Source organism: Fundulus heteroclitus, chromosome 1, assembly GCF_011125445.2.
Source record: "Fundulus heteroclitus isolate FHET01 chromosome 1, MU-UCD_Fhet_4.1, whole genome shotgun sequence".
In the NCBI taxonomy this organism is placed as follows: Eukaryota; Metazoa; Chordata; class Actinopteri; order Cyprinodontiformes; family Fundulidae; genus Fundulus; species Fundulus heteroclitus.
This window is the reverse complement of record NC_046361.1, coordinates 30,866,889-30,893,779: the sequence shown is the minus strand read 5'-3', so window position 1 is coordinate 30,893,779 and position 26,891 is coordinate 30,866,889. Positions and strand designations below refer to the sequence as shown.

At 42.6% G+C, this 26,891-nt stretch overlaps 1 protein-coding gene across 3 annotated transcripts; it reads left to right on the top strand.

The window, feature by feature from the left end:
* The first annotated feature begins 1,308 nt into the window (after positions 1-1,308).
* On the top strand, positions 1,309-26,590 carry zgc:162200 (uncharacterized protein LOC558638 homolog). 3 transcript variants are annotated; one of them, XM_021323116.2, is made up of 10 exons: positions 1,309-1,517; positions 3,835-4,172; positions 7,288-7,500; positions 7,667-7,819; positions 10,284-10,772; positions 12,185-13,054; positions 14,113-14,292; positions 19,564-19,715; positions 23,173-23,533; positions 26,033-26,590. In XM_021323116.2, the coding sequence occupies exons 2-10, from the start codon at positions 3,921-3,923 to the stop codon at positions 26,036-26,038; spliced, it is 2,676 nt and encodes an 891-aa protein (XP_021178791.2). In that variant the 5' UTR covers positions 1,309-1,517; positions 3,835-3,920; the 3' UTR covers positions 26,039-26,590. The 3 variants fall into 3 exon arrangements, with proteins under 3 accessions (XP_021178791.2, XP_021178792.2, XP_035996554.1); XM_036140661.1 differs by lacking the exon at positions 1,309-1,517 and adding an exon at positions 1,873-2,013; XM_021323117.2 differs by lacking the exon at positions 23,173-23,533.
* Positions 26,591-26,891: the final 301 nt, after the last annotated feature.

Below are 26,891 nucleotides of genomic sequence, written 5' to 3'. Positions count from 1 at the left end.
ATTCATCGGATCAGAGATGACAATAAACACTACATTGACGTTGATATGAACTTAGCTTTTGTTCTTGAACAGGATTTTTCACTTTTTTTTAAGGAATCTTTAATTGTGTAAATTGAATGATGACCGATAGTCGGGATCAGCCATCACTGTGATACCAAACAAAAACATTTTTAAATTAGAGAAGGAAATCTGGTTGGGTATTTTTAGATATCAGAGCAACAGTGTCCTTCTGTGAGCATGTAAATTTCCAAAAAAAAAAAAAAAAAAGAATAGATGTTTCTGGATGAAACTTGCAGTAAGAACAGGAAATATCAATATCACATTTGTATTTCTGGAGAAAGTGCTTGGTTGGCTAAAATCTTTGAATTAATTTAAAGGAAACATATTTGACTTAATCAGTAATTCAACCAGAGTTTGTTACTGTAATAGAAGCAAATCTCTAATGAAAAAACAAAACAAACAAACAAAAAAATACTCATTATTGTTGAACCTTAACTGAATTCAGAGCATTTATTTTAATTATTTATGTATATATGAGCTTTACATTATACATTCATCGGATCGGAGATGACACGGATCGGAGATTGTATTACATGCTTGATAGTTTTAAAGGGTTCCCCAAAGATTTAGCAATTTAGCAATTCAACTACTTTTCTCTCTCTCTCTCTCTCTCTCTCTCTCTCTCTCTCTCTCTCTCTCTCTCTCTCTCTCTCTCTCTCTCTCTTACTCTCTCTCTCTCTCTCTCTATCTATCTATCTATCTATCTATCTATCTATCTATCTATCTATCTATCTATCTTTTTTAGAAAAGTATTATAATATATATAATATATTTTTTCATTGTGGATTAACTGTTAGCTTGGTTGGTGTAAGATCTATCACACTAGATCCTTTCTTTCCTGCAAATTACTTTGACCTTCCATAAAGCGTCCATCATTTACAAATAAATGTGTACACTTTGTGTTGCTCTTCTTTTTTTCCAATGGTTTGCTTCTAATAAAATATTAACAGTTAAAGTGGAAGCAGACAAAAAAAGGACAAATAAACAAAATAAACAAAAACATGCACTTTGTGTTGCTCTTCTATTTTCCAAGGCTGTACTTCTATTACAATATTAACAGTTAAAGTGAATGCAGACAAAGAAATAAAAAATATGAAAATTAAATAAATTAAAAAACAAATAAATGTGCCCTGCTGTGTTTAATCTAGGGACGTTTCCATCGGAGGTGAACGCCTGCTTGTGGTTACAACTGCAGTACCTCGGTTGTACGTAAGAGGGCGCATGCGTGCCTTCACGTTTTCAGCGCGCGTTTGACACCCGACCCCTCCGCCAAACGGGAGAAGCAGGTGGGTTGGGAGGAAGGGGAGCGGCTGTTCGCTAAACCAAACCCGGCACCACCACTAACTAACGTGATTATAGGACACCGCTGTTGTCGAATGCCCCTCAAGGAAGGAGCAACGTTTCCGTTTTGTGGCGGCGGCGGCGGGCGAGCTCCATCTTTGAAATAAAACGGCGGGGTGAGTACGTAGTTTGGCTACTGAACGGCTGACTGCGCGGCTAATTAGCTTGTCTGAGAGGATCCAACTGATGGGAGAGAGCTCCGCGGCGTTTGTTCAGCCCTCTTCCTTATAAACGTCTCTGATTCAGAGCTCTGATCTCTGAGCTCGGCTGTTCCGAGTCACCGTTGTGGTTTCGTTCTGCGGTGCACATCACGTTAAGCTAGGCTAAGCTACTGATGCTAGCAGCCCGCTCAGTGTCCCGTTTCTATGGACCGGTGTCGGGTTCGGTTCTGCGCCTCTGTCGTACGGCGTCTCGCTCTGCTGTACAGCTGGCAGGTTGTACGAACGTGGCTAAAACACGATTTAATTCCTGTTTTTTTTTTGGTACTAAGAGAGGCTGCTTTGTGCGCCGGTGGGACCGGATGCTTTCAGCATGACTAACCGCATCATCTGGGCGCTGGACAACAACCGGGGGACAGCTGGTCCGTCCATCTTCGGTCAAAGATGAGAACAAGTATGGAGATGTGAGGGCGGCTTCAGACGTCTACATTGTTGTTGTTTTTCGTACTTTTTTTCGTTCTCAGGCTGTTCCACATCTTTAACTTCATAGCTTGGAGGCCAGAGTCTGTCTGATGAGGGCGAATGGAGCCCAGCCATCTCATCGCAATAAGAGGATCCGGTTTCTGTCAGTTGCCTGATGATCTCAGGAGTCATTCATACCGAGCTGTAAATAATTTGAAGGGCTCGGGTGTGCTCTGTCTCTGACCCCAAACCTCCTGTTTTACAGGCGAACAGAAGCAGAGTCAGCGCTGTGTTATTATGATAGGGGCATGAAATGCTTACGGTTAGGTAATGTTAGACTCCGGCCTCACCGAGCAGTGGTCCGAGTTAAGATGCCCTCAGCCATTAACAGTGTTAATGTGTGCGACCTGCTTCCTGTCCGATGGCTTCTGCAACCCCGAGTCCAGGAAAGTTGGTAGATTTAAATAATGTCAATCTAATCTGGTTGTAATGCTTTGCGATTCCCATCTTGCGGCCTGGAAATGATAAATTCAACCTTAGTTGGGAGTAATTTTGAACGTGGTCCTAAAGCTGGAACATTTTACCACTGCGAAGCATCCGCTTTTTCTTAAACAGCAGGGCGTGAACGCCTGGAATCCGAGGAAGCAAGTGTTTAAGTGGGGAAGACTCCCGGAAACCCGACTCCTGAGCTCTGAAGCCAGGCTGCTGTTGATGGTGGCGCCTCCTGGGATGTGCAAGCTGCCCCCGCCGTAAGCGGCGATGCACTCAAGACCATCAGAGAAAACGGCGTCTGAGCTGTATGCCGGCAACACGCCGCTTAAATGGGGTTTCTGACCACACCACGCGCTCTCCCACGCTACCTCTGCTCGTTTTAAATGAGCTTTGGCCCAGACCATTCTGCAGCATTTCAGGATGAGGCTCACATATGGTTTCTGCTCTGCATGACAGAGCTTTAACCTACATTTACGGATGGCTTGGCAAGTTTGCAGACGATTCGTGGAAGCGTTCCCGAGACCATGTATTAATGTCCATAACAGAATCAGGCCTGGTGTTAGCGGTGGGCCGCCTGCAGAAGATCCCTGGTGTCTAATGTTGACTCTTAAATATTATGAACTGGAGATGATGGATTATTTTTTTAACCTTAAGTTGGTCCTCCTCTTTATAGATAAATTTGTATTAGAGCCGTGCATAAAAATCGATACAAAGATTGATGTTTTTAAAACTGATTTTAATATCGATATTCTGGCTTTCAATGCTGATATACCTCCCAACCCCTAGGGGGCGATATCACAGCACGCCATTACTGCTCACAGTGAGGAAGTGCAAGTTAGACGAATTTGCGGAACGGCCGACAGGATTTTAGAAGCGCCTTTGTCCCTAAAATCAGACGTTTGGGCACATTTTTGATCTCTGTGATACGTTTAAACCAAATGCACTTTATTTTCCTGTTTAATATATCAGTGTTCAATACATTGAACAAATGCAATTGGTTTTTTTTTTCCCCTTAATTTTTGTCAAATTTTTTTTTTGTTGATTGACTGACTTTGAGCATTAATTTCAAACTAATGAATATCTATATTGGAGTCAAATCAAGCTGAGCTATATCAAGAATTGTACGGAATCGGCTCATCCTAGATGATACCCAGCCCTAATTTGCAGAGCCCTAATAATAATCATAAGAAATGCTTAAGTAAACGCACTAATTAATGTCAGTAACAACGTTTTGTTGATGCTGCTGTAGTGATGTAAACATCTGCGATGCATAGCTGTCAAAAATACTCGGTGGGACTCACCTCTGATCTCTCGTTGACAGCGCGGTGGTTATGAGGGTGGACGAGTGAGGGAGGAAGACGGGCGTCACAGCGGATCGTCGGCAGATAAGCGGGAGGCCGGGCAAGGATGCTGGAGGCCGACGCAGACCTAGCGGGCGGAGAGGCCGAGGAGGCGGCGGACGCAGACATGGGCGGCAGAGACTTGAAGGCCGAGGTGATGCGGCTCACTCTGGAGCTGCAAGAGGCCACGGAGGAGAAGCTGCAGGCCGCTCGGTACGGACTGGTGGTGCTGGAAGAAAGCGCCGCCCTCAAGATGAAGCACACGCAGCTGGAAGAGGAGCACGAATCGCTAAAGATGGAGCTGCAGCAGCTCAGAGAGGTAAGAGCATCGGAGGCTCCCAGACCGGTACGGCATGTTTTTTTTTTTTGTTTTTTTTATCACTGCCGCTGCTTCCAGGTAGGGCTGGGCGAAAAATCAATTTAATCGAATAATTCTAATTTACAATTCTTTAAGATTTCTTTTTTGGAAAATCTGGATTTTATTTTTCCAATACACTCATTGGAAAAAGAGAACAGCATGTGATGCTGAATATATGTTTAGGCAAATGTATTGTCAAAATGTTAAGTGGAAACTTTTTTTTTTACCATAATACGAGGTACTTCATTTACTTATTTACTTTTTTTTTTTCTTACTTAGTTTGAAGTTTACAAGTGCAGTGAAGCCTGTTCTTAGCTCAATGTGTAATACCACTAGCAGCAAATGTTTTGTTATATTTTCATTGTTTATAATGGCACGGCTGCCATCTTGTTCTACAAGCCTGTTTCACAGCTTGTTTTTAGTTGCACTTTGAATTCAGGTCAACTCCCTGACAAAATACTTGACATAAAAAGCAAGGTTTTAAAATAATTTCTTTAATTTCTTTTTATGAAACAAAAAGAAGGAAAAAAATCAATTAATCGCATTTGGTATGATAAAATCGGAGATTTATTTTTTAATCCATATCACCCAGCCCTACTTCCAGGTGCGGGGTTGCAATCACACTTGTGTTTTGGGATCTTTGCAATGTGTGTGTATATATAAACCAGCCATAACTAAACAGGTTATTCCTAAGTTCATGTTTGCAGTGATGACATAATCGTTTGATCCTGCCTGTGTGTTGGATTCAGAGCGACGTGCTGCCGTGACCTTTTTATCCCCGACTCAAAACAGAAGTCGATAATCCTCTATTTCTGAATGTTATGGCTGACATAACTATGGCCTAACAGGATGGTTGAGTTTCTGTCGTTTTTTCCACCATGTTGGCAAAAATGCAAATGTTTTTAACATCGCAGCGGGTGACATAACTGTGCTATCTGGCTACTCCTGCTGTTGATTTGAATTTTCACAGCCGAGGAGATGCCCAGGAGCATTTCTCAAAGCTGTTTAACAATCTCCTGTTTTCTTCTCTATATTTGCATCTGTGCGGGAGTTTAGTTTAACTTGTGTGCATTTTTGCATGCTTTAGGAATTATTACATTGACAAAAAACTAAATACAGCAGTTATGACTAAAGGAAACTTTATCCTCTGATGTTTGAGGCATCAAAGGGAGTTTTCATCACATTGTCCACCATCAGCTAGCCCAACATACAACAACTTGTTTAAGTTGACTTGGAGATTTAATGTGCCAGACTAATGTCTATATGACCATGTGCCATGCACTTGTTTATTAGTATTTTTCATTTAGTATTACTAAATAGACTGATTCATATCAAGCTTTTCTAGTCATACAAGGTGCTTTACACTAGAGCCTCATTCACCCAGTCCATCTCACTGGATCAAGATTTTTGGTTTAATCCCACTTTGTCCCAAATACTGGTTCAGGTTACATAATATTGGGCTTTTGTTAATAGCTAGACCGTAGTCAAGGCAACGTTCACACTCCATATTTTGAGATTTTTTTTTTCTTTCTAAAAGCAGTTTTTTTTTCTGTGTGTGTGTGCGGTTGTTAATGTTACTAATCGCGACCACCATCAGACTTCAGTCTGAATGGTTCAAGACCCCAAAGCGATCCACACGCGCAGATTGTGGCTTGATGGGTTGAGTAGTCGTCTGGCAACCAGAAGGTTGTGGGTTCGATTCCAGCTTCCCCTTGCCACATGTCGATGTGCCCTTGGGCAAGGCACTTAACCCCAAGTTGCCTACCGAGCTGCGTCTCGGTGTATAAATGTGTGCGCGTTAGTGAGAGCGACTGGGTGAATGTGGCTATAGTGTACAGCGCTTTGGGTGGTCAGCATGACTGGAAAAGCGCTATATAAGTTCAGTCCATTTACCATTTACCATTTACCATTAGAGATGCACCGATTCAGTTTTTTCAGCTGATACTCGATACGGAGCCGATACTAATGTTGAATTAATGAAACCGTATACCTTGCCGTGTTGGTGGTGTTGAATTTACCAACTTTATCACCATCACTCACAATTTTCACGTTGCAGGTATTGCATGTTGCAGTCAGACTTGTTGGCGTATCTGGTTTGAAATGTTTCCAAATAGCAGACTTGGCTCGGCCCAGCTTGTTGTTCATCACTAGTTGCTGGCGTACGCAAAAGCACAATTGAAGTGACTAAATTACTGTAACTGTATAGCTGTGTATGATATTAATGAAAATAAATGATTGGATCAGAATGCTGGATCGGCGTCATTCATCCGATGTCCGAATCCAGGCAATTAGCAAGTATCTGTGCATCTTTACTTTAAGGAGAAAGTAGATACTTTCTAAATAAACATCAATACCGGTATTTAACGACACCGATTTTCAGTACTTTTGTGTGTTTATGCAGTGATAAATGTTTTTTTTTTTTTTTTAATAAAATCTCAATTTTGTTTAAATTTAACATTTATTTCTCAATACCGTATTTTTTGGACTATAAGGCACACTTAAAAATCCTTAAATGTTCTAAAAAATCGATGGTGCGCCTTATATATGATTACCGTCTTACTTACCGATTGTATGTGGTACAATGTGCTCAAAAATCTGTTAAAATGTGTAAGTACGACTTTGGTTGGCAACGAAGCCGGTCCGCTCAATGGATATCCAGAGCATTACGGTACACTGTCACCAGCTCATAGGACCCCTGAGCTGTCTACAGGACTGCCTGACTGTAATGTTGGAAATCGGGGGCATCTGGTCACCCTACTGGAGGGGCGGAGTGATATTACACACTTAGGACGAATATATAATGCGCTTTATAATCCGGTGCATCTATATATGTGGACAAAGACACATGTAGACACGTAAATTTATAGTCCGAAAAATACAATATGTTCATTCTCATCCTTTTTATTTTCTTCTAGAATTTGCCATTAGCTTTCAGGTGACGTCCTTAAAAGTTCAATTCCTGCTCAGGTTATCCTAGATGCAACTGTCAACTAATTTCCTAACTTATTTTTTTTTAAAACTGTAACACAGATGTTCATGAGACGCCGCTTGTTTATCTCTTGGTGTTTGTGTGAAGGCCTTCGCAGATTCTGTGAGCAGCCACAAGCGCGCGGCGGCTGATGGAGAGTGTCGGGAAGAGAGCCTGCTTCAGGAGACAGCCTCTAAGGAGGCCGCCATGGCAACCCAGCTGGAGGAAGTTCAGGCAGAGCTCAAACAGGCTCGCCTCGCTCTGGGCAACGCCCACGCAGAGATCGATAGACTGGGGGGGCTCTCCACCCAGCTCAAGAAGGTATGGAGCGTAATCCGTAGACGTCCAGTGAATCATGTCAGGCTTTCTTACTCTGGGCCGTCATACGCTTTAATCTCAATCACTGTGTCAACTTTCCAGGGTTAGTTTTGTTTGTTTTTTTGTTTTTTTTTTGCTCATCGTGATGTTGTGATGTTGGGCTCTGCAGGAATGTGAATGTCTGGAAGGAGAGAAGACCCATTTGAGAGATGAAATGAAGGAATACAAAGTACGCGAGCTGCGGCAGTTACAGGACAGCAGTGAGCTGGAGGAAGAGAACATCTCCTTACAGAAACAAGTGTCTGTGCTGAAGGAAAATCAGGTCTGCTGTCGTTTTGGCATTTTTTTCCTTTGCCTCACTGCAAAAACAGAACTTAAAATAAGCAAAATGTTCTTAAAATATGTGTATTTGTCCTTGATTTGAGCAGGTAAATAAGATGGTTTGCCAATGAAACAAGATTTTTGACCTTTTAAAATAGGAACAATTTATCTCCATCATCTTATTTCAAGTGCAGAATGTCTAATTATCTTATATTAGGGGTTAAAATACTCATTCTATTGGCAGATAATCTTATTTACCTGCTCAAATCAAGGACAAATACACTAACTTTAAGAACATTTTACTTATTTTTAGATCTGGTTTTGCAGTGCTTTTGTGTTCATGTAAATCCTGTGTGTGTGTGTGTCTAAATATTATCATAGGGTTAGGCATGGGCTGGTGGGAGATTCTGACCTGTATCATTTTCGATATCGGCTGGACGATATCGAAAAAAAAAAAAACATATTGGTAAAATAGAAACCATATTGATAATTATCAAAAGCTTCAAAACCTATATTTTAAGTTCAGCTCTGGTCATTTATGCTGTTGCTTAGCGGCATATTGTAGATGCAGAACATACAAACACTGAATTCAAACTCAACTCTTTATTCAACCAACTTTTTACCAAAATTGCAAGTTTTAAAAAAAAGAAAAAAGGAACTCGTGCTCTGGGAACTCTTTGAAGGGGGCGGAGCTTGGTGACGGAGCGTTCCTGGATCTGCGTTGTGATTGGTTGGTAGGGTGTAATGACTGTAATATTAACCTACATCATAGGCTAGAATAGCAAAAGGAAGGAAAACTGTTATTCTATTGAACTTTTTACTGGCTCCTTATTTTCTATCATCGATATACGTCTGTCGATCGATATATATTGTTATTTAATTATCGTCCAGCCCTATGATGTCCACCGTTTGAATGTGTTGAGGTATTTGCTCTAAAATTAAAATAAATAGGAAAAGCTTCTAGTCTTCCGGACACCTTTGGTTGTTTTTCTGAAAGGACTGTCCATTGGTTCAGAGGCAGATGACAGCTCCATAATAACAGGCATGTGGCAATAAATCAAAAAATCAGCTCTTATGTTTACCAGAAGTCTGCTCACGAGTGATTTCACCGCGTTGTGCTTAGTAGTATTTAGATTTTATTTGATAATTAGTTGAAACTAGGAAGACGTGACATCTTTTTAAGAAATCATAATTTACTTTAGCCAACAACACTTTTCTTTACTCTAAAACCTTCCAGAGGATAATTACAGTTTCATCAAAAGTTCACTGATAGAAGTTGATTGGGTTTCTTTGTACAGGCTGTTTATAAAGCGTAGGGATGTGGGTTTTGCTGAGCCGGGATGGTCTGATGTGTTTACACGACTCTTTTCCACAGCGAAGCTCTGTTAGCTCTGTTTCTAGGTAAACTCGAGGACAGTTAGAGATACGACGGCTGTAAAACGTCAAGGTGCCGTCGCGCTCACATGTGTGTTCTCATAGGTTAAAACAGGGGTTCCCAAACCTTTCAGCTTGCAACCTTCCCACCCCAAAAATACTAGTGGTAGAGACCCCCCTTGGGGGGTTATTTTCTTGTTTTTAGAACTTACGAGAATATACTAGTGATTTCTTGGTAACTCTTACAAAACAACGCCGTCTCCTCCCCCCCCGTTTTAAAACCAGGGATGTTGAGCATCTTGTAAAGTTATACTTTGGTTTCCATTTTACAAATGAGAAATTCCTTTTAGCACATCAGTATCAACTTCTTAATGGTACCTGGACATTGAAAGGACTGTGCAAACGGCTGTCTGATGTTGTTGTAACATTTTTACCTTGTTTTCATAATATTATGACTTTATTGTCATAATTTCCTCAAAATGTAATGTGGCCATCGTGCATTAAAGGAACTAAATGATTGGCCATGAGGAGTAAACTTCCACTCATACATATATTTGTGATAACAAATAGTTTTCTAATGTAAAAAATTATCAAGAAAAAATTTAATAAAAATGTTAATATGCTTATATGCAGACAATTGCTATATTAAAACAGTCTATCTCTGACATTGTAAAGTAAGAAATTTGGATCATTGTAGGATAATCTTGTGACCGCCACTTTGGGAATTGTGGGCTTAGCGCATTAGCATCGATCTGATTTTAGCAACACATTTGGCCTTCAACAAAGACGGGAAGAAACTTATGCAAAACTAATGTTTGTTTTAAAGTTAGCAGGATTTCTAAGCACTCTGTCAGAAACCCGAGTTTATTTATTTCCCTCGTCTTGATGAGCGTAGAAAACAAAAACTGGGTTTTTGTATTTTGAAAATGCTTATATTTCCAGAGTTTATTCTCAATTTCATCAGTCTGTCTGTTCGCCAATCCCTCAGTCTGTCCACCCCCCCTTTTTTTGTTCTTTCGTTCTGTTTACTCATCCATCATCCATCCAAAAATCGGCTTTTAGCAGCGTTCTGCTTGTTCTCACCCCTTTAGGTGGAGTTTGAATCAATAAAGCTCGAGCTCTCCCAGAAGAACGAAGAGCAGGAGGAGCTGCGAGCGCAGCTGGAAGAAGCTGCGCGGCTGAGGGAGATAGCAGAGAGGCAGCTGGACGAGGCCCTGGAAGCCCTGAAAGAGGAGCGGGAGCAGAAGAACAGCCTGCGGCGGGAGCTCTCCGCCCTGACCCTCAACCCGTTCGATTCCGTCGGGAACCTGGAGCTCCATTTGGATCAGCTGGACGACAGCCAGGAGGAGGGCCAGGGGGGGGAGGCCGGGGCCCAGGAAGAGAACCCGGACAGCAGTCACACAAACGGCTCCGCGTCCGCGCCCGGCTCTAAAAGCAACGGCCTCGTGCAGCGCTACTCCTCGGCACGCAGCGGCGGCGGCGACGTATTCCTGCGCGCTCCAGCGTCAGGCTTGGTGTCTGACCTGCTGAGCGAGCTGCACTTCTCAGACAGTCAGAAACTGAAGCAGCAGCTTCTGCAGGTAGGCCACAGAACAAGCCCGACTACTTTTACAAATGCCACCTTAATGGCAGCGCTGGGCAGTATAACTCGATTTTAAAAGGGATATAAGATGAGAATATATCGTTTATATCGAGATGGTCTATGTTGCGTTATAATTATACTTTTATGTATTCCAGTAGGTTATTTTTCAGCTGTTTCTCTTATTTATCTACAGCTGTCTGTTAAAAAATCTGCCTGTGAGACGTTTGGGATAAAGATTTGATTCAGAGATGCCTTTTTATAATTACTTCATGAAAATAAAAATATATCAAGATGAATTTCGTCTACCTAATAAAAATATTGAGCTATTATGTTTGCTCCATATTCCCCAGCCCTACTTAATGATGTTAAAATGTGTCGTCCATTTTAAGTTTTTAAAGAAGACAAAATTAAGCTTTTATTTTTAAGGAATTAAGGGAATCGAGTCAAAGTTCAACTTAAATCCAAAGTAAATGCTGCTGCTTGATCTTAAAGGTCATTTCTGGTCAGTCTGGCTGTATTAAAGCCGAAGAACGGTGGGCCAGGATGCTCCACAGTTGTCATTGTCGGTTTCTGCATACGCTCGGTTGCTCAACCAGTTGCTAATTTCCTGTTTTTTTGGGGGGGAGGGTTTGTTTTAATTTGCTCGGGGTAACTTTAGCTGATATGAAAAAATTGTGTGATCTGAAACATTTAAGTGTGACGCAATATCAACAACAACAAACCGTTGAGAGGATCATACGTTTTCACATCCTTCTCTTCTAGTACTGAGTCTAATCTATTCAGAAGTAACCTATATATTCCTTTTTAATGGGTAATTGTGTCTAAATGTTTGGCATCTACTGAAACAAATCACGTAACCTCATATTTATTCACTTATTTAGCATTGGAGATGGAAGGCGATGTTCTCTTGGTCTGCTCAGGCTCAGTTAAACACCAGCATCCCCTGCGTTGTCCCGAGTGACAACGCTCCGGCACGATTCAGTCCGTGTGACTAAGCTGCTAGCTGGCACTTCCTGTTCCAGACCACATCTGGCCTATGCTGGATGCAGGACGAGCGTTAATGCACAACAACTGCTTTACGGAGAAATTTAGTCCACTCCCGATTGTTTTCAACACAGCTTTGCCAAAGGAAATCCCGTGTCGGAGAATTAAGAGCATATTGGGTTTCTCTTTGTTTGGAGGTGGTGAATTATTCATGACGCACTTAAGATGGGGGTTGGGGTTTGGGTTGGGCCTCCTGTCAGATGTTTGGACTCGGGAACTGAATGTGGGAACATTAAAAATGCATCTAGAGGAAGAGGGGAGGGGGCGCCTGGGTCAAAGACTTCATTGAAATGAAGGCATTTCCAATTATCTGAATAAAAAGGATGGCTTTGCACCTGTTTATGTTTTGTTTGTGTGTATTTCCAGGTAGAAAGGGAGAAGTCCAGTCTGACTAGCAAAGTGGAGGAACTGCAAATGCAGCTGATGATGTCCAAACAGGCGCTGAGTCAGCAGGAGGACAGGGTCGGCTCGCTCACGCAGCAGCTGGAAGCTGCGCAGATGAGTCGCCATCAAACCCAGGAGGCCGAGGAGAAGCAGACGGTGGAAACGGGAGAGGACGGCGCCGAAGGCTTCGACTACGAGGTGGACACCAAGAGCAAGGAGGTGCTGGAGGCCCGGATGCGCGCGGCCAGCGAGGAGCTGGTGAAGCTGCGGGACGAGCTCTCTCAGGCGGGAGCCCGCTACAACACCCTGGAGCAGCGGTACAAGCAGGAGAAGGACCGCTGGAGGGGGGAGGCCCAGGAGCTGGCCGACAAGATCCGTCAGTGCATCAAGTCCAGCAAGCAGGACCAGGAGCGCATCAGCGAGCTGGAGAAGGAGATCGGAGCCACGCGCAAAGTGGCCACCGACTCTGAAGGGCACCTGAGCGTCGCCCAGGAAGAGCTGCTGGCCTTCTCCGAGGAGCTCTCCAATCTCTACCACCACATCTGCGTGTGCAACAACATTACCCCCAAGCGGGTCACCCTGGACTACTACCGGGACAGCGCCAGGGGGGGCGGCGGAGGGCTGCGGCGGCCGCACCACGTCTTCGCCCAGCACAACGCGCAGAAGAAGCCTCGGCCTAACGACATGTTCATCTCCAAAGCCGCGGCGCTGCAGTTCATGGGAGAGGTGGACAGCGCCGGAGCCAGCGGAGACGCTCTGACGTGCCCCGGATCCCCGACTCTGGACTTCAGGGACCCCTCCAACGTGTCCAACCTGGTGGCCGTCATCCGTTGCCAGATCAAGCACCTCAGGGTAAGGCGACACGCGTGTCAGACTAATGCCAGAAAGTAGGGCTGGACAATTAAATCGCATTTTCAATATAATCGCGATTTTAAAAAAAAACGCGATTTCCAAATGGCAGAGTCTGCAATTTTTGGCTATGTAACAATTAGGGAATTAGACACGTCCATTAGGTGTTGGTAAAATGTTTAAAGTGGGTTTGCCTCCAAATGGAAGGGAAGACAGTTGCAGCAGTGAGATAATCTAATTGTATTACTTGTTTTAGAGTTTATATAATCATACATAGCATTAAGTACAGGTCAATCAGTTTAATACATAGACTTGCTTGTTGGTTGCACTTTATGTCCAACAAGGTTTGACGTCCAAATCAACTAAAAGCTGTTCTCTTGAACAATGTTCTGATTAATAGAAACATTAAAAGGTCTTTTTGCAACTAATCTGCACAGCGAGGAAACAAATTGATTTGTTGTTTGTATATATTTAAAAAGACATGATAAATTAAACTGGAAAAAAAATCGCATTAAATCGCAATATTTAGGAAAAAAAAAAATCGCAATTAGATTATTTTCCAAAATCGTTCAGCTCTACCAGAAAGCTTGAGTTAGTTTTTCTAGACTGAGACTGAAAGCCAGGCTGCCCTTCAGAATAAAAGCTTCTCCTCATTTACAGTTTTCCTTGTACTCAGGCCTCTAATGCTCTCGACTACCTCTCCCGTCTGCACAAATCCAGCGCCCGTTCTGGGCTTTGTTGACACGTGCCTTCACGCGTTGGTTTGAATGGACGGGATTACCGGGGGTCAAAGTTGAGTCCTGGCCTCAGGAGCACATAATCCTTCTGAACAAACAGAGTCTGAAACACTGGAAAATTCACATTTGATCTTTCTCTACAGTGAAACACAAGCTGGAAAGAGTAAAATGCTGCTATAGTATTAAGAAAATGAACCCAAATCATTTTTGCAGCGTCTAAGAGATCTAATGTTTTTGAAAAACAAGTTATTTTAAAGTTTTAAAATGAAAAAAGTGCTCTTGAATTCCCGTTTTATCAGCCGCTGTGGTCGTGTGTCCTCTCAGGTGGCCGTGGACCTCTGCCGCCAGAGAGGAGCCATGCCGTACTCGGGGCTCAGCAGCAGCGAGGAGTCGGAGCCAGATACCGAAAGCCTTCTGGAGGAAGTCCTCAAACTGAAATCTCTCCTCAGCACAAAGAGAGAGCAGATTGCAACCCTGCGAACGGTCCTCAAGGCAAACAAGCAGGTAAAATAAGCTGCAAAGTTGTTTTTTTTCTCGTCTCTTCTATGGTCGATGTAGTTTAGAGCTCCAGTGGGTTTACTTTATAGGGAAGTCGTCATCTTAACTGTCAGACTGGGTTCTGATTAAAGGTTTTGTTTTATTGGGGGGTTATAGAGGAAACCACAGCTCCATGGTTTTGTCAGCTGGAAGTGTTTTATATATATTCTGAGATTGCTTTCCTTTTTAAAAGCGTCAAAGATGAATAGGGAGTACCATGACTGTTTGTCCCCCATAGATTAAAAAACAACAGTATTCAGTTTATTGTGCTGGTGGTGCAATGAAGTTTTTTGGATCAGCTGAAAAAACAAACGTTAACACTGGACTGAGACTCACTCTATGCAAATACTTCTGGATAAATCCCCTGACAAGAGCATTTCAAATTCAGGTAAAAAGCGGTTTTACTTTTATTGCAATGCGTTGAGTCCTCTCAATAAAACCATGCTGTTCTGAAGCGGATGAGCACACTCCTGTTAAAAAAAGGTTGTAACTCCCTTAATTCTTGTCTGATTTATCTAAAATATGGCTCAAATTAGACCTGAGAAAATTGCATAGAAATATTTACTCTTTTTAAACATTGGTCCATAAGCAGTGTGGGAACTGTGCAGTTAGGGTGTTGAGAGGTATACCTACTGTGCTATAAACATTGCCATGCTGTCACTTAATTTTTCATTATTTTATCTCTGATTGTTGGTTTCTGGCCTTGAAGCTGGTATTTCTACCAATAGGCCAATAAAAGAGGGTTTCAGGGTGGACTGGCCACCGGGGCATTTACTGATGCGTCACCATGGTTAGTCTGGGTTAATTGTAGCCTCAGTTTCCTGTTGTTGTTGTTTTTTTTTTTTTTAGCAGACACGGGTGGCACTCGCTGTGGCCTTCAGCCGCTGGATCCCAACCTTGTTTGTCGAGTGGCTGTTTGAGCTGCTGTTGAGTTTCTATCGAACCAGTCTGCCCATTCTGCCATGGACTCAACAAGACGTCTTTGTCCTCAGAACTGCTGCTCACTGGATAATTGTCTTTTTCAGACCTTCCTTTGTTAAACCCAAGAGATGGTTGTGTGTAAAATCCCAGTAGATCAGCAGTTTCTGAAATACTCAGACCAGCCTGTCTGGCACCAACACTCAGGCCACATTTAGTCCTCTCTTCTCCCCATTCTGACACCAGGTTGAACTTTACTGAGCTGTCTTCACCGTGTCTGGATGCATCAAGTGACTGCCATGCGAAGGGCTTATTTTCTTATTGTTGTCAAGCAGGTGGTGGCCGGCGAGTGTATATCACTTTTTAGCCATTCCCTTATGCTCTGCACCTTTTAAAGTCACTCAAGGTCACCAAACAAGGAAAAAATACAATACAAAACAATAAAATAACAAATCATTCAATCAAACAATAATATAATAAATGAGATTGGGCAGAATAAGAAAGCTTGAAGAATTAAGTTTTGAGATTAGCTTTAAATGAGGACGGAGAATCCTAGTTACAGGAGTGTTCTATGGAGGGGGTTCTAGGAATGATCGTAGTGTTGTGGTCAGGACAAGTTGAAGTTTGACTGATTTAGGAGGAAGACCTGAAAGAAGGTAGATGGTAATCTAATTAATAAATGCATTGATGAAAATGGCTGTGCTGGTGCGTATTAGCCTGTCCAGCCAGACTGACTAACGCCATCTGTATTCAACACACAACTTGTTGGTCAGGACAGGCTGGAGATTAATGCTGCCTCACTCTTTACCCATAATGCAGCAGCGCTCTTCTGTAACCATAACAGTCAAGATGCAATGTTTTATTGATGCCTTTTATTATGTCCTGAATGAGCTGAAGACATCTTTAAAAACTCAACAACTAGCTGCTCTAAGAGCTAAAACGGAGCGTGTTTCTTAGAGGGTGCGTCACGTCCGTAGTTCTCTGATTGGTTCTAACCTGTTTCCGCTGACTCTGTAAGTCCTGATTTGTAATCGGGCTCTACCTGCGTCTTTCCAGACTGATATGCTGTGTAAGACTGGCTGGCCAAGGTAGGTGGGTGTAAGAGATGGAACAAAGATGGTTGGTCAAAATATACAGACCAAGTTGTGCTACTGACATCAAGGATGACACCCAGATTCTTAGCTTGAGGAGAGAAACCGAGGAATCCACTATAATTGTGGAACTGTTACATTTGGTTAAAGTGGACTTAGCGCCAACTCAGTGTTGTAGTACTCGAGTCTGAGACTCGGAACTCGAGTTTGAGTCATTAGCTAAATTTAGAGACTCGTGACTTGACTTGGACTTGAGCACTGATGACTCGGACTCCTACATTCAGATCATTCTGACTCGGAAATTGAGAAAAAGACTTCACTTTTTTTTGTATCATTAGTCTATAATTTTAATTAGGGCTGGGCAACGATTAAAATATTTAATCGCGATTAATCGCCCTGATTAATCGCGATTAATCGCGATTAATCGCATTGTATTTACAAACTCCAAGAATGAATTCAAAAGTAGTGTAAAGAGCACTTTTATTTTAATGTTCTGCTGCCATATGAACAAAAGTGTTGTAACATTTGTAGCACTTATTTTATACTGGATATTTTCAACCCATCTATTGAATTTAGTGCACTACTTGATCTTTTCTTCATAAGAGAACAGCAAGCACTGCAGCCAAAATATGGTCTTTTTTGACCTGCTGTATATTAGCCAGTCCCTAAGCTTGATGTATCATGAAACTGTTGACCTTTTGGGTTTTGTGGTTTTTATTTTATTATTACAATTAAATAATAATAATAATAATAATAATGTTATGTTCAGTGTTTTTTCGCTAATCCACCTCTTATATATTTCAATCCTTATGTAATTTTGTCTGTGTTGTGTGCACCTGCCTGTTGCTTTAATCCTATAAATTTCCCCGTCGTGGGATAAAAAAGGATTAGCTAATTTTATCTTATCTTAAATAACACTTTTTAATATATGTACTGGGTTCTTTCAAGGTCTTAATTACATGTTATGTGTGGGCTCCAGTAACATCCATCCATCCATCCATCCATCCATCCATCCATCCATCCATCCATCCATCCATCCATCCATCCATCCATCCATCCATCCATCCACTGATCTACCTGGATGTTCCATGGAGGACTGAAACGCCTCAGTCACAGACGTCTGTGAGTCTGTCGGGGCAGTGAGAGAAGTTTCGTCTCCTCTCTCCGTTTCTGGGGCTCGACGTTTTCATGTTTTTTCACGTGCTTAAATAAATTTGTTGTGTTTCCACTGAAATGAACCGGCTTTTTACAAAACATACAGCTTGATTTCATTTACGGTATTAAAATAAAGCCAAACGGTGCTACTTCTACATGTTTTTTTGCTGCTGCGGTCTCTCTCAGCTGTTTGTGTGTTAAGGTTGTGTGAGAGCTGAGTGGGCGGGCCAGGCTGAGCCTGCGTGCTGATTGGCTGGCGCCGCTGAGCCATGTACGAGAGGGGAGGGGGAGCGGGAGAGTGCTGACTGACACTGACTGAAAGCATGTGAGCAACATGCGTTAATGCGCGATAAAATAAATATTGCCGTTAATAGTGTAATGAATTAACGCGTTAACTTGCCCAGCCCTAATTTTAATATGTCATTAGAATATTATTTGGTGTATGATTTTAATATCTAAATTATTAGTGCAATGGAATGTTACTGCTTCATGTCATACATCACACGTCACGGCATGTTCCTACAACGAACGTTAATTTTCACTGCGGAACTTGGACTCGACTTGGATCAATAGTGACTCGACTCGGACTCAACTCTGATTTTTTTTTTAACGACTTGGACTTGACTCGGACTTGAACACTGGAGACTCGAACCTGGATTCGGACTCGAGGCATAGTGACTTGACTACAACACTGCCGCCAACAAGGAGAAATCCCATTTCCTTGGAGTTCAGGTTGAGGAAGTTTGTCCGAACCATGACTGGATTTTCCCAGAGGCAGACGGAAAGGATGGGTGATGTCGGGCTTAGTGCAGAGGAACAGCTGAATGTCCTCCGCATAGCAGTGAAAGTGAATACCACAGTTTCTGAAAATAAGTGGAAGAAGATGGGACGATTAAACAGCAGAGGACCAAGAACACAACCTTGAGGTACACCTGAAGTGACTGAGGAGGTCTGTGATTTGAACTTCTAACGGTCAACAAACTGACGATCTGAGAGGGAAGATTTGAGCCAATTCAAAGAGGTGCCAGAGAAACCGATGGAAGATGGTCTGTGAAGGAGGATGTGATGAGAAATGGTACGAGTAGTGCTTAAAGTCCAGAGTCGGCAGCAAAAACGCTGAATCCTGAATGATTTCTAGACTCCTCGTCGTTTAAGCCTGGCGTCTCCTCCGCTCATATGTCTCTTGTGACCTACTTCTGTCGTGTCTGGAGTTATCACTCTGTTAGGCTGCAAACACACTTTAGGTGACGCGGTTTTGACTAACGCTCAAATGATGTTGCTTGTTGGTCGGCATCTTTGGTAGAATCCTGTTTCTTGTCGCATCATACTGTTAAACTGACGATTTCAATAAGAAACGTGTAAAGGGGAACCATTACTGTAACAGACTGGCCTCAGGACGTCTCTTATCTGTAATAAAATATTTATACTTCAATATAAAACTGCATTAGATTTCCTGTCTTCCTTATCAGTGCGCTGTACTGACTTAGGTTCTTGCTTATCTCAGGACCATCCGGGGGGGTTTTCTCCTGCTGTCTGTTTGCACACCCACCGTTTCCTGTTATTCTGGTACCGACAGAACGCCTTAATGTTCTGTTTGAAGAAGCAGCCCGCTGCTTTTCCTGATGTTCTGCGGCAGCAGTCGGTCCAAACAGCATTCATGTATTTTTAGACCTGGCAAAAGCCTAAGCCACGGAAAAATGTCGCCTAAGATCGTCTGGCTGCTGTTTGGCAAACGCTCCTTTTTATATTTTTACAGTTGTTAGCTTTACTCTGTTACTACTTGTTCTTTCGCAGAGCTTTTTTTAAAAAAAAACTGAAATAAAACTCCTCAAGAGCTTTTCAGCTTTTTTTTTTTTTTTTTTTTTCTGTGGATGCCCAGAACCACACCTGGGATAGAAACGCAGCACTGACTTATGGGTAAACTTAACCACTCAGAAAAGCAAACATCATTGTGGCTTTACTCCAGATGTTTTCAAAAGCAAAAGAAGGCGGGTTAGAAAACACCAAAGATCTATGATTATCCTATTTAAGTGTTTAATCTTTGTCATTATTTGTTTTTTGTTTTTTGTTGTAGACCGCCGAGCTGGCCTTGTCTAATCTGAAAACCAAGTACGAGACGGAGAAGAGCATGGTGTCAGAGACCATGATGAAGCTGAGGAACGAGCTCAAAGCCCTGAAAGAGGACGCCGCCACCTTCTCTTCTCTGAGGGTCATGTTTGCCAGTCGGTAAGGTCTCTTTTTGTCGTCAGAAAAAAAAAAACAACAAACAGATTGTTTAAAAGGTTGTGTGTCGCGTTCGTTATTGGGCACCACTTGCTGTCGCTCCTGTAATGAGCTTACCATGCTTATTACGCCTGTGCACGATCCACAGCGTCACGTGAAGATTATAAACCACGTGCTCTGCCTTGTGCTGACAACATGCAGGTGATGTTAGGCGGGAAGAGGTCCGAGACGAGTAAGAGGGAACAGTGCCGTAGCCCACAAAACTTTCCCTCGCTAATCTTATCTGGTCGATTAGATAATAAACTATAGTTATACAGGTGTCTCTGATTTTTAATATACCAGTTATTAAAGGCCCCAGAGAAGTATCTGGACAAGCATCAGACTGTCTGGGCCCTTTGCAGACATTTATTAGCTGCTTTCTGGTGATCCCTAAGAAGGCTTGAGGAACAGACAGTGATCAAGGACGCCTGAAGTCTGATCCAATAGAAGATTATCCTTTGGAAAAGGGTTAAGGTTGATGCTTGGTTTAGAGGCGCCGCCATGTGGTGGGAAACAAGAACTGCACTCGAACAGTTTACTATCCTGTCACTGTCGCAAGAAAATACCGTTTTTAAAAATTGAAGTTTTCCAGTTTTCCTTTTTAAGTGTGTCGTTAAATTCATGAAAAAAATTCATGAGTTTCTTGAATTTAAATAAACAAAAAAAAAAAGATTATTATAAATTTAGGGCTGGGCGATAAATTGATTTAATCGATTAATTTGAATTTACAATTTTTTTTTAAAACTTAATTTTTGGAAAATATGGATTTTATTTATTTATTTTATTTTGTCAATGCACTCATTGGGCTTCCATGAAGAGAGTAGCATGCAATGCTGAACGTATGTTTAGGAAAATATATTGTCAAATTATTGTAAAAAGCAATACGTGGTGCTTTAAATTCCTCATATGCTTTTTTTTTTTAAGTTAGTTTGTAGTTACACAAATGAACCCTGTTCTCAGTTCATTGTGTTATGCCACTAGCAGCAAACATTTTGTTATATTTTCATTGTTTACTATTTCATTGTTCTTGTTATCACAGCTTGAATTTAGTTGCACTTTGAATTCAGGTAAACTCCCTGACGAAATGCTTTACATAAAGTTTTTTAAATTGTTTCTTTAATTTCTTTTTGTGAAATAATAGGAGGGGAAAAATTTATTTAATCAGATTTGGTATAATCAAATTGGAGCTTTTAATTTTAAGCCATGTCGCCCAGCCCTATATAGATTTAAGGAGAAACAGGAACAGGTTGAACACTATTTTCATCATGGGTAAACAAGTGGAGGTGGTGGAGTAATAGAAATACCACGGTGTTCACCTGGACAGCGGGCTGTGCTGGAGATGCAACAGTGAAGCCGTCTACAAGAAGGGACAGAGCAGCTTAGGTCCTGCAGTGTTTTCAGCAAGATGTTGCAGATCTTCTGTCGGGAGAGCAGTTTTAGAGCCAGTCACCAAAAAGAAAAAGCTAAATAAGCTGATAAAGAAGTCCATCTCTGTCCACGGAACTGCTCTAGAACCTCTGAAGCCAGATTGTTCATAAAGTGAACATTACAGACAACCCTGAGCATCATATTCATCAGGCTGGTGGACAAAAGCTGTCTTCAGTCAGCGGCTTCTTCAAATCTGCTGTAAGAAAAGCCGCTGCAGGAGATCCTTGCTGCTCACAGCCATCAGCATCTACATCCACCCGTTAATCTGCATAAAATGAGTCACAACAACATTTAATTTAGCTCTAGGATTAATTAGGAATCTTTATTTGAATTTAATGCAAATTGGATTTTTGTTGCACCTTTTTTTTGTGCAAACTTGTAAAGTGGTCAAAACTGTTTTTTTTTTTTTTTTTTTTTATCCAATAATTATATTTATGCAGTTGGTAGAATTGCAGTAGATGAAAACATGGCTTTATCCTACTGGAAAACATCAAAACATTACATTTTAAAATGTTTTCAACACCAGTGAATGATTTGAAAAACTTTTAATGATAATGGCCAACCGGCAGGATTGTGCGAATTTTTCATTGGTCTGCCTGACTTTAGGGAAGCAAACAGAACATGATTGAATTTGCTCTTACAATAACTATATAAATACCGTTTCATTTCTCCTTTCTCTACTTTCCACTCTCTGAGCTTTAGCACCTGTCACTAAAATCTAAGGTGTGGGCCTTAATGGCAAAGAGAATCCGGAATAATATAGCGTATGAAGGCTTGTTGTTAAGAACATAAACTCATGGAACATTTTCCATTCAAGCAATCCTTTGAGATTAAGCTATCGCACACATTGCTGCTTCGATGACAACAATTTGATATATTTTTGCAGCTGTAATTTTTTGGTTTTCTTCTTTTACCTAAAACATATCCCCACGTGGAAAAAAAAAACATGAAAAAGAAAAAAAAAAGTTATTTATTTGCAGTGCTTGCTGGCATTTCTTCTAACTAGGGAAGCAAACAAGCAATCGACTCACGATGAATTGTCAAATAATTGGTTTATTACATTAAAGTTCATTCCATCCAATTAATTGATGACCTCTGCTTAGAAGGACCTTGTTTCTGTGCCGTAGTGTGGTCGGCATCCACAAGAGGGCGCCACTGCTCCTCCGTAAGCAGAGCAAGATCATGATAGTTGTAAGAGAAATAATCATGGCGGAGGCATGCCAGAACAGGAGGGTGGGATTATTTTATACTGGTTAATGATGACAAGGATGCAAATTGCACTTTATGCGTTTCTGTTTGAAAACATTCAACAAGATCCTAGGTTTTCACTTAAATGTGAATTTAGCCGTGCTGCATGGCGGAGCAGCGTCAACTTCTCAACCAAAATTTGCGGATGTACTCGGAAAGGATGTGATGACAGAAAAGTGGAGGGTATCGCGTAAAAAAAAAAATCTGTAACATTATAGGGAAAAACGATATGATGCCAAAAGCACGGCTGATGGTGAAGGCTTTTGTGAGGATTATAAGTGTTTCACATGTTTTATTCTGTCCATTTTATTTAGGTGTTTTTCTATTCAGTAACCTGATAGGTTTCTGTTTTGTTATGTTATAAATGTATCCAAGTGTAATAATATGAGAAAACCATAATTTTTAGTTGATTCAATCAGTATTTAATACAGGTGGCACAATAAACTTAAATATAATGATGTGCCTCTTTTTAAAACTCAGCATATTTTAAAGAAGAAAAAAAAACTTGCCCTTCATGTTGTGGAAGGACCCTCCTGATGCAAGAGGAAATGGTCGCTTATCAATTAATCGCTCGTTGATCGATGGGACCAATCAATTGTAGATTAACCCGTTAATCGATAACTTGCATCCCTACTTCTAACACACTGACTTTGTCTTTAACACGATTGTGTCTGTGCGCCTGTTTTTTTTCCGGCTCCCTGCCTGCTTGTTTGTGCTGCATGCTGACCCTGTCCACGTCTTCCAGGTGCGACCAGTACGTCACCCAGCTGGACGAGATGCAGCGGCAGCTCGCGGCCGCCGAGGACGAGAAGAAGACCCTTAACACCCTCCTGCGCATGGCCATCCAGCAGAAACTGGCCCTCACTCAACGTCTGGAGGACCTGGAGGCCCCGCAGGCCCCCCGCAGCCTGAACAGCAGCCCGCGGCGCTCCCGGGCCAAAGAGCTGGCCACCAAGTCAGGCCGGGCGTCCCGGAGCCCCCGCAGCAGCCCCGGCAGGCCCCAGCTGAGGAGCAGCCCGCGGGCCAGCCCCGTCCTGGGCAGCAGCGTCCCTGCCTCGGCCACCCACCACTTGCGAGCCCTAACCCGAAGTCTCCACACGAGCCCTGTAAGAACCTCCTCTTCTCTTTCTTCAGACAACAACATTCACACGAGCAGCCGGTGCCGCGGTGGCAGGGGTCTCCCAAGAGATGCCACCTTCATTAGAAGTCATAGTGTCAGTGATGTTTTTAATACGGAGGTGAGTCACGGACGTCGTCTGCCGCGTAAAGACTCCAGCAGTTCTCTGAGCAGCAGCTTAACAGTCAGCACAGATGTCTCAGATAGAAGGAGGGCCGCGTCAGGCCGGAGAGCTTCGGTCCCTGTGCGCCAGGAAACGTTCGTCAAACCCCGCGTTGGCCCGCCCCCGTCCGGCAGGCAGAAGTCTGCCTTTTCTTTAAATGCCGACGACCTAACCTCTTCTTCTAAAGCTTTGCGTGTGTATCCTAACACATCTAAAGCATGGGGTGACAGCCAGCAAAACTGCGATCCAAAAACGCACCTAGATGTGAGGAAGAAGCAGTGGGCCCATCGGTCCAAGTCTGTGCAGGGAGCGGCGGCCGCCTGCAGTTACCCGCTGCGGTCAGACTCGGTCCGTTCACAGGCCAACTCCAAATATTCAGCGCCCCAAACAGTCGCGTCTCTGTCTGTCCACAACCCACCTGGTAAGCCCAGGATGACGGGGGTCTGCAGAGAGTCCAGAGGCAGATCCTCCCCCTCCACAAATAGAGCCGCGGACGATTCGCTCAGTGCGGCCAACAGGAACTCTGGCAGTAAGAGTCAGGCTGCGTCTTCCAGGGCCCGGAGCTCTCATTCAAAACCCTCTCGCAAGAAAAAGTAGCAGCTTTAGCCGTAGGAAGTCTTATCTATCATAGATATTTAATGTAATTTAACAGTTGTGTGATTTGTTTGGAAAGATTCTTAGAGGTGGAGATCATTGAATCTGATTTTGACTGCTGATTGTTGCATGGCTTACGCAGTGACTTGTTAAAAGTGTTCGTACCACATCGACTTTATCCACGTTTCCATGTTACAACGGCACACTTCAGTGCATTTTGTTGGGGTTTTATGAGAAGAGAAGGGAACAATTCATGGTTGTCAACACTGGTTAACTTATTCCCTCCAGGAAAGCTTTTGTTCACCCAGAGACTGAAATTTTTGCCCATTTTTCTTTGCAAAATAGCTGAAATTCAGCCGTTCTGGATAGAGAGCGTCAGAACTACAGTTTTTATGTCTTTTGTCCGGCTGGGAAGTGAACCTCCACCCTCGTCTGAAGTCTTTTGGAGCCTCTAACATGTTTTCTTCTAGGGGTGACCTTGTATTTAGCTCGGTCCATCCTCCCATTGACTGCCCAGCTGACCTTGATAATGTCAGTGTCAGCTGTATTTAAATAGCACATTTAATACAGAGACCTCTGTCCAAAGTGCAGTACAAAACAAACGATATAAATATATGAAATAACAAACACACAACGTGGAATAGGTTCAAAAATAATAAAAGTTAAAATACAGAAAATTACTAAAAATAATAAAAGAATCTGCTCAGATAAGGAAACCCATCCTACAGATTGATGCCGCCATCACCATGGCAGCATCATTATCTACAGTACCAAGGGCATTTGTTCCTTTTTTTGTGTGTGTGTGTGTGGGGGGGGGTGATTTGCAGTGATAGTTTTGCTCCATTTGTTGCCATTTCTATCTAATCCACAAAGTTCAGAGATCCTTCTGCAACATTTTCTGTGTCCCTCGCAAGGCTTGTGATGGGCTGAAAGTAGAGGAGTGGCAAGAAGGAAACCATTGTTGAAAGAAGGCTACAAGAAGTCTTATCAGGACTTTTCTCCTTATCAACAAATGGCCACTTCTCTCATTACTGCCCTCCTTGCCTGGCCTGTCAGATTAGCCGGACCGCCAGGTCTCAGTGGGTTGACAGGTTTTATTTTTCTTTCCGTGTTTGCACAACACGTTGAACAGCGCTCTGGAAAATGCTCAAAGCTTAGGATCTGCTTTTATAGCTTCTAGACTTAGACTTAGACAACTTTATTTGTCATTTTGTATGCACAAAGTGCGTACAGAACGAAATTTCGTTTGCATACAGCTTAAAAATGCTGTAAACTTCTCCAGAGCTTTATCACCAACCTGTCCTTCAGTCTTCATGGTTAATTTTCTTCACTGATGTTCACCAGCAAACCCTGTGAGGCCTTCAGACCAGCTGGGCTTTATTGAAAGCATGTGGATCTTATTTAAGGGGTGTTTGAATGAAGGGGGGATGAATACAAATGCACAGCCCAACATTTTCTATTTATTCTGTTGCTATTTTGGGAACCAAAATGAAAGTGACATATTTCTCTCCTTGTGCTTCACCGTTAAACATAAAGTCCTGATAAAATGGAAGTTTGTGGTTGTAACAGAGCAAATGTCAAAGCGTTGAAGTGGTACGAACGATTTAGCAAGAACCTGTAGATCTGCTTATCATCATCATTATTCACTCTCATGTTATAGAGCTCTTTTTTTTCTGATTAAGTTGAACTTAATGTTTTGTTTTTTGTCTCTGTCTCCTCCTGTTTCCGTAGCGCTGAAACACTCCCACCATCACTCCAAACCCCCTCCAATCCATAAGGACCAGACCCCTCCTCCCCCTTTCCTCCCCCGCCTCCCTCCCTGACTCCAAGACATCCTGTCCATCCCAGATATGACGCCGCATTAGTCCCTCTCTACCCACCAGAACCATGGAGTGAAAAAAAAAAAAAAAAAAAAATCTTCCATCCCAGCCTCTTGGCGTTCTCTTCCCGGAGTGGAGAAACCTGCATGCAGCCTTGGAGGAGGATGAAGAGACTAGCCTGCTGCTCATTTCTTTCTCTTTCTCTCTCATCGACTGTGTGTACGTCTCGTCTTTTCCAACGCTGTATATCGTGGTGAACCATTGACAGTATTTATTCCATAAACGGACCCGTTTGGTTTAGTTTTTTTTCCTTGTACAGTACTTATTTACTATCCTCCGACTCAGATTCAAGGCTGTGATCTGTTCTCTGAAAGGCGTTAACGTCTTCACACCCTCTTGCCTTTAATCTGGCACCCCCGCTCCGGCCTGCTTGGCATTCTTTAGCGTTGGCACGCCACCGGCTCGTCTAGAATAGCTCTCCCCGATGTGCGGAGCGGTGGAGATTTACCGACACATCCGAGAGTGGAGCTCGCCGTTGTCGTCACTTTTGCGGCGCAGGCCCGTCCTTTTCTTGTTCTCTGACTCCGGCCTGTCAGCTACACCCTTTAACTAGAGGTCAGTAAACAACGTTGTTTCATGTGGAAATAGATCAGCCATAAGTTCACCACCTCAGGTCCAAACCATCAGTATTCAGTTTGAGAGTGAAATCTTGAGCGGAAGGTCTTACTTTCCAGACTATGCAGTACCAAAGCCAGGACGGTGCCTCTATC